This window comes from Saccoglossus kowalevskii, chromosome 10 (genome assembly GCF_978046115.1).
Source record: "Saccoglossus kowalevskii chromosome 10, keSacKowa6.1, whole genome shotgun sequence".
Lineage (NCBI taxonomy): Eukaryota > Metazoa > Hemichordata > Enteropneusta > Harrimaniidae > Saccoglossus > Saccoglossus kowalevskii.
The window spans coordinates 20,158,037-20,166,222 of record NC_140650.1 but is presented as its reverse complement, the minus strand read 5'-3'; the positions used below and the strand labels follow the sequence as shown (position 1 = coordinate 20,166,222).

Here is an 8,186-nt window from a genome sequence, read left to right as displayed (position 1 = left end):
TCAGAGGTTAAATTTGTTTTGGTAAGCCATGATGATCATCGTCTGATTTGAAACCGTTATATTTTCAAGTTGTACGTTCAAAGCTGATTTTTATTTCGTTGCAATAATGCCATTTTCAGTGCAATGGATAGTTCTGATAGCTCTGCTAATAAATCGTTAACTACGTCGGTGAAAGGTATGGATGATAATTTCATTTTCTTCATACACATTCAAGACTGCGTATTGGGTCATTCCAGTTTTTGTCCACCCCCCCTCTACGGATGGATATTAGGTTATGACATCCTGTGGATTCACACCCCCCTGGAAACTTTACTGATTTGACGTATACGGATGGGTATGTGAAAAAATTAAATATATCAAAAATATGACACCTCTCGGAATTAAACCATCCATACTTTTTTTTTTGAAATATGACTCCTCGGATTTAAACCATCCGTAAGTGGGGGGGGGGGGGGACAAAAACTGAAATGACCCATTCCAATCTGGTGTAACTTAGCTTGATCAAGTTGTAGTGGTTTTGGACTAAAAACATATTCATGGACTTTAAATCACTCATAAAACAAATCCCTGGACCCAAGTCAAAGGTTATCGAGAATGAAAACCGAAGTTTTTTCCTCAGACGTAACCAACGAAACTAACTCATAGGGCAATTATTACTAAAACTACTCGCTGGTGCTGGTGCGCAAATTGAAAATATAGCTTAACTATTACAACCTTGCCCCTACAGAATCTACATTTAAATAACAAACGGATGGATACAAATTAGGACAAGTTTAGTGATTTTTTCAAACAATAGGTAACTGATTATGAAATAATATACATCATCAGAAGCCAACTCATAGTAATGTAATAATTGCTCGAAGCAATGATTTATAATTTCATTCATATCATAAAGCAGTCGCAAGGAGTTAAAAACATCTTCTTTAAGATTAAACACTCAAGATATCTCCAAATTTAATGTTTATAAAAATATCACAGTTTAAACAATTCAGACATCATTTTATATTTTGATGTATCATTGAAAAATCTATGACATCATCAGAACAGTTCATGTTTAGCTTCATCTCACAGTAATGAAGATAGTAAACAAAAACTGAGTTAGTTTAATCAGCTAGTACTGGCATCAGAAGTGTGTAAATGAGAATTTTACTGTTCTGTTATGTTATTAAACTGTTGTCTGGTCTGTTTTTACTGATATGGCACAAGCTATGGAATTCATAACATAATTGTTCAAACTGCATGGTTATCATAGAACAAGTACTGTAGAATACTTTATTTTCGCTTGGAATTTATTTTCGCTTGGAATTTATTTTCGCTATTTTCGCTGAAGGGATGATTCCGTGAAAATAAAATCCAGTGAATGTACTTTTTTTCCTATATTATACATTAAATTTATCAAAAATCAGTGAAAATAAATTCCATACAAAACGCCCCAAAAGCCTTTTCGGCGAAAATTAATTCCAGCGAAAATAAAGTATTCCACAGTATTGTAGTTACTGTGTCTATAAACGAGTAGCTAGCTTTTAGAAGCTCTCTAGAAGCAGCTCACTATGAATATGTAAAATTAAAATTTGTAATTGTGTGAGCCTTTGATCCCAATTGCACACATGCAGTTCTGATGAATGCAGTGAGTCTTTTCATCACAAATTTACAAAATAGTCCCATTTATAGTCTGCACTTTCTTTCAGAAGACTGGAACGAAAATGGCCAAATTTTTTGAGTCAGAACTAAAAATTGATTAAAATTTTGTCTGTTGGCTTCAAAATTAGGGTTCATTTCCAGAAATATTGAAGAGTATAGGAAAATAGTGCAGGAAAATTCAGGCGAGAAATTCTGGTGGTGAGAATGGTAAATGGTGGGTAGCCATTTACATTTCAGTTAAACTACATACAAACACTGCATGACATGTCATTTACCGAAGTATGTCTTAGAGTCAATCATTTGTGACTGCATACTTTCCTATTCATTTATTCGCTACCATATATTGCATTTGACTTTTTCAGAAAATATTTGTTAATTTTATTCATTAAGACTATCTTTTCCTTCAGCTTCATCACCTAGGCAACAATGGAGCTCAATATTAAAAGCTAGTACATCATCACCATTGTTCCCATCTATCAAATCATGGAAGGGTGCCAGAAGAAGATTGAATTTAACAGACTCAGTACAGTCATTTATGACTGATCAGAAATCTTCTCCCAAAATTTGGGTCAGTCCGACACTGCCACCAGCTTTACAAACACAAAGAGGTATGTACACAACTTTGTTTCTTACTAGTTAATCTCGTGTATTCCATCTAATAAATAGAGGTAAACAAATTATCATAATTTTTTTTTAAAAGAGTGTTGGACATGTGTCATCCACTTTTTGTTAGCTTTGCTGTTTTCTTAGTTGACAGAGCTGATTGTTCATTGTCATATGACGACATCAACAGTTTTAACAAGTTTGTGAAATGCCAAGTTTGCATACTATGATACTTGGTCTCAGGATGTTGACTTGAAAAGTACAATAACGTATGCTGTTGAAATTATAACACATAGTCATGGGAAACAAATACAGGAACAAAAATAAAAATAATTTTTTTTTCTTATGTACCTTGGCTGGACCTCTCTCAGATTTGTTCATTTTGTGAGGATATGTTCAAATCTCTAATGTTGATGAATATTTTTCATTTAAATTGCTATTTTTTACTTTGATATTTTATATGTATTTTATATAGACACCTTGGGACCTCTATCAGATTTGTTCATTTTATGACAATAAGTTCAAGTTTCTAATTTAAGTGAATATTTTAATCATTTTCATTAAAAAAACTATACAGTGAAACTATATCACCTAATAGGCTGCTTGTTTTTTTCCTGATACAGGTTATATTTTTAAAAATGCACTATTTTAAATTTTAAAAATAGGAAACCATGTAAAAACATTATTTTTTAAAATTTCTGAAATAAATCTAACCAAACCTTACCAAACAAAATTTAAAAATATGGTGGGACTTTTTTCCCATAGAAACCAATGGTAAATGTCTAAAAAAAAAAACACCATTTTCATGTTTTGTGTGAAAATATGTTTTTATGAGCATAAAATAAAAATATATTGCAAAATTCAAGAAATAGGTTTATCAAACATATAATGAAAAATAATCAAAATTATCCATATTTCATTTTCAATATACTTTATGTATCCTTCAGGCTCTACTATTGAATCAATACCAAGAGAACAAGTTACTGAAACAGACAGCATCTTATCTCATGTTGCCATGGATTATGTTACCTTGGATACCACATCAGTAAGGTTCAGAAGAGAGAAGACAATCAAGACTACCTATATGCAGCTTGTGAGACTGAATTACCTTGTAAATGTTGTCAATTTTATTGCACGCAAACAAGTTGAAGTAAGTGACTCATGAGATATGTGAAAACATCTCCACGGTCTCAGTGCTTTTGGCCTTTTCATTGACCCAGTGATTGTGAAACCTTAAGAAACTTATAAGATTTTTATAAAAAAAATAAGAATCTTATAAAAATGTTTAATAAGTTTAGAAAGATTTATAGAAGAATTTTATTTATTTCAAGTATAACAAAGAATCTTGATTAAAACAGCTAAGTGTACTAAACTACTCAAAAAACTTTTTGCGAGTATTCTTGTTGTATGTAATGGATGTAGATGTATTATGTAATATGTAATTATTTACATCCTACCACATCAATCTAATTAAAATATAGGTATAGGTCATCTTAATTAACTACTGAGATATGATGCAGAAAAAAAAGCAAATAAAACTGAAAAAAGCATTGAGCCTTTACCTACTACATACATGTATATACCTTAAAAAAAAACATTTTTTAAGGTTTATCTCCTACATAAGAGTTTTATAAGAAAAATGTGTAGTTATTATAGACAAGAACTTATAATAGTTCCCAAGAAATTCTATATAATCATTTTTATGAGATAATGCATCACTATTTTTATTTTTCCAAAAATAATAATTATGTACAATTTTTTTAATCAGGTATGTTATCAGACAGTACATACAAATGCACAAACGACACACTCAGCTACATCACTAGTACAAAACAATTAATACGTTCTCATCAGTTACAGTATTCGATCATAATAGCACCTTAACTCTGACTAATTCTCAGAACACAGTATCAAAGGAACTTCAGCAAATACAGGAGTTGTCATCCCATCTCAAGAAACAGACAGCCACTATTATCTATTTAAATGGGTTGGTGAATACACTGAAACTTGAAGTGGAACAACAAAATAATTTATTAGCGAGAGTGAAGGGATCCCTTGAATCCCAGAAGCAGCTATTTGAATCTTCCATACAGCAGGTGAGTACAGTACTGGTTTGTTTGATATTATTTCAGACACTTCAGGTTTCATCCTGGTTAATAAGGTTTATCTTTTATTAATTTTTATTCACAGTCATTGTTCAAGAAATTATGCCCAATTCAATTTAGCATATTGATAGTTTATTGTAATATATAAATAAAATTAAAAGAAATTAAAGAAAAATATATATGAACAAAATATTGCAGCAACAATTGCAAAAATAAATATTTACATTCCTAAGTAATACGGTAATCAGCCAAGTTCTGTATTTTACTTCAGATTAATTTTCTAGTCTTTTTGAAAATTAAATTTGAAATTTTTATATATCATTCTAGAATCATCAAGAGAGAGAAAAATGTGAAAGCCTTCTCAAAAAGTACCAGATTATTATTAATGTAAGTTTTCGATCAGTATTATATAAATTTAAATTAAATTTCTACCTTTATTTTTTTTTACACATGTACAATTCATTGTTATATCTTTTGAAATTCTCACCTCAAATAAAATATTTTTGTGATGAAACTGGGAATATGCAAATTTCCAATAATAACAGTATTAGTAAATCAGTATATCAAATACAACATAGATTTTGTACAAGTTTAATTTTTTATATTATTAACAGGAATTATTACAGGGTAATATGAAGCATGATTTCTTAGTGGATAGTAGTATTGTTGGTGTGTGTATTTATTTAGTCAACTCCGTGCTTGTTGAATATCCCCTCTCAACACTTATGACTTTTGTATCAAAGGAAAAACTTAAAAAATGGTGAGTATATTCAGTTAAATATAAATTGTAACCCTTGTGTGTGACGCAGTTGCAAACTGACATAGCATGGTTAACTTCCTGATATTGAATCTGAATATGCTAATTTCCCAAGCAATGGATGATAGTTACCCTGGGGGGGGGGTATGCATTTCCCATGCATATGGTAATTGTCACAGAGATGAAAACAACATTGGAATAAATTCACTTGGTTAAGAAAGCTGGACCGGTAACACATAAGCTCCGTTTTCCGGGAGCTGTAAATCAAATCATTATCCTGGGGCATATGTGTATCAGATTCTGTAAAATCTGTTGAATGTTTGAGAGAAAGATTTAAAAGACTCGGATGCTACCCAACACTAATTAGGTCTGTCATTGCCATTGTCATGCATTGTCCCAGATCATCTATGTACCAAGTTTCATAAAAATCCAATGAGTGGTTCTTATATATCAATGGAAAAGCCCTGTAACAGCTTAAAATTAGCTAGTTATCATGCAAATTATGTAATTAATATGCATGGATTTGCACAATAACCAATTCAAATCTGTATAACAGCATAGGACATCTATTCATCAAGTTTCATCAAAAACCAACATATTGGTTCTTGAGATATCTTCAATTATCACTGGCCAATCAGCCTGAGAAAAGAATCGTATTAGCCAACCACATGACAACATTTTGACAGCAATCAAACTTGTGAAATAACTTTTTAGTACATTATGTTACATTTTGTCAAAATGTTGCAACGATGGCCTGCGTGCTGCCAGTAGTGTTAGTTGAGTCAAGCGTAACTCAATGGATACTTTGTATCTGATCTTTGTGTTATAAATAAATTGTTGCAATGAAAATCCTTTGTTTTCTTGCGTTTTTTTCAGCTGTGTTCTAAGTGAATTTGTGGTGAAATAAAACCACACTTTATCGCGACTCTGATTGGTTGCGGGCTGTTGGCCATGTGCTAAGAATAAAATATCAAGTCATCATACATCCTCATTATTTCATTAAATATTTATATTTGTTAAACTATAGCTAATTGGAACCACCCTGATCATTGCTTGCAGTTATATTTTTGAATAGTGTATTTGCTTTACATGTTCTTACTGTAAATATATAGTAAATACAGTATTCCTTATTTATACTTCATGCCTCCAACACCTTCAGCATACAGGAGTACTTTTTATGTTTTTATTTGATTTCTTATAATCTTCAATATTTCTGGAAATGAATCCTAATTTTGGAGCCAACAGACAGAATTTTAGACAGTTTTCAGTCAACAAATTTGGCTATTTTTGTCCCAGTCTTCTGAAGGGCAACGTGCAGGCTATAAACAGTCTATAAACTATTTTTTTTTAATTTGTGATGAATTTGTGAAAAGGTTAATAATACATATCCATACATATATATCTATTTTTGAACTTTACATAATCATTTAAAAAAAGAAATAGTTGTATAATATAGTTCCAGCTACAGCTATTCCTCTGCTTCAAAATTAAACAAATATATTTTCCTGATAGTATGTTTTGTATTAATTTATGTCAAAGAAGTAAAAGTATCCTTACTAATTGTCGTTAGGACAAATTAACTTAAATGTATATAAAAATCATATTATTTAATTCTTATAAACGAGGTAAAAATATGCATACATGACTGACAGATTTTATTAATTATGTTACTTTAATTATTTATCAACAAAAAGGCAAACTAACTTGAATGTGTGAAATGATAATGGCAAATTATTTTTTGCAGGTTTTATCACTTTATAAGATTACTCTTGTTACTATACTTATTCAGAATATTCAAAACATTCAGTGTAACATGTGGAATTCATAACAGGTAAAGTATGTTCAAGTTATGGCCACAATTGCTCAATTTCACAATAAATATTTCATTTGATTTTGTTTTGTTCTATGACAAGGTTACCAATCATTATCATCTCAATACGACATTAAGATCGACTGTTAGGATTGTAAAATCAGTTTGTTCTCCATCATATCTTTATTCTATTTTTTTCAATTTCGGAACAACTGCCATATTATTTACTTAAAGTGACAGCAATTGTCATATTATTGCCAATATTTTTGATTTTGTTTTTCTACATATTATTTACTTAGAGTGACACTGACAGCAATTGTCATAGTGTTGCTAATACTTTTGATTTTGTTCTTCTACAGGGTTGGTAACTTAGTTAGGTATCTGCTGTATGCGTATAAGAAAATAAGACGATTATACCAATCATTACGAGGAAGAAAATGTGTAGATGAAAATCTGATTTTTAATGAACCATCCATGACAATATTGGATATCTGCTGAACTTTATGATGGGAAATTTAGTTGTAAAATATTATTATTAATATTATTAATTAATATAATGCTTTTTTGCTTTATATAGCAAGCACTGTTATTAGCTTTTTGTTTGTTATTCACTTTCAAGCAGATCCTATAAAAAAATTTGTCATTTCTATACTATGTGTTCAAACATCAATGTTCGTCATTAAAGTCTCTTTTGGTCGTTATTGAAATAAGATTTAATTTAACATCATTTACATTATGTACAAGCACTAAATTAAACACTTTTGATCCAAGTAAGTAATTGTCTGTTGAGACCTTTCTAAAAACATGTTATAGGCAAAGCAAAAGCAAATATAGTCTTATTACTATTTATAATACATCTTTGAAATCATACATTTACACAAATACATAGAAGGCCTAGCACAGCACAGAATGCGAGTTGTATGGACAGTCTGTAGTATCAGAAAATCTTGTGAATTATAGGTAACCATGTGTTACACTGCTTATTTGGTTATAATGAATATTTGTGTAGAAATGTCAGTCTCTGATGCTCCCCTATGACATATTATTTTATACAGAGTGTATTTTAACAACCGAGACAAAAAGTATATTTTATTTATTTGGCTTCACACCATCACAGTTTATCTATTGTATATTTTTTCATTTAACAGATACACATTATAAGAAAGACACATAGTGATTTGATGATACAACTTCTATATTATTCATTCTAAACATATGTAAGAGAGTTCTGTTATTTAAGGTAGAGATGCAGGTTTATGGGCACTTGGGA

The 8,186-nt window shown here is 30.4% G+C and overlaps 1 protein-coding gene across 1 annotated transcript; it reads left to right on the top strand.

The window, feature by feature from the left end:
- Positions 1-7,690, top strand: LOC144356778 (uncharacterized). The gene is made up of 8 exons (XM_085504750.1): positions 1-175; positions 2,049-2,249; positions 3,192-3,394; positions 4,146-4,340; positions 4,677-4,736; positions 4,964-5,109; positions 6,851-6,937; positions 7,276-7,690. The coding sequence occupies exons 1-8, from the start codon at positions 124-126 to the stop codon at positions 7,412-7,414; spliced, it is 1,083 nt and encodes a 360-aa protein (XP_085360876.1). The 5' UTR covers positions 1-123; the 3' UTR covers positions 7,415-7,690.
- Positions 7,691-8,186: the final 496 nt, after the last annotated feature.

Bases quoted from the DNA above. Each gene is read 5' to 3' on its own strand.
- LOC144356778 (XM_085504750.1), top strand. From the start codon at position 124: ATGGATAGTTCTGATAGCTCTGCTAATAAATCGTTAACTACGTCGGTG. The intron at 2,250-3,191 runs GTATGTACACAA...TGTATCCTTCAG, and splicing joins AGCTTTACAAACACAAAGAG to GCTCTACTATTGAATCAATA. The intron at 5,110-6,850 runs GTGAGTATATTC...TATTTTTTGCAG, and splicing joins AAGGAAAAACTTAAAAAATG to GTTTTATCACTTTATAAGAT.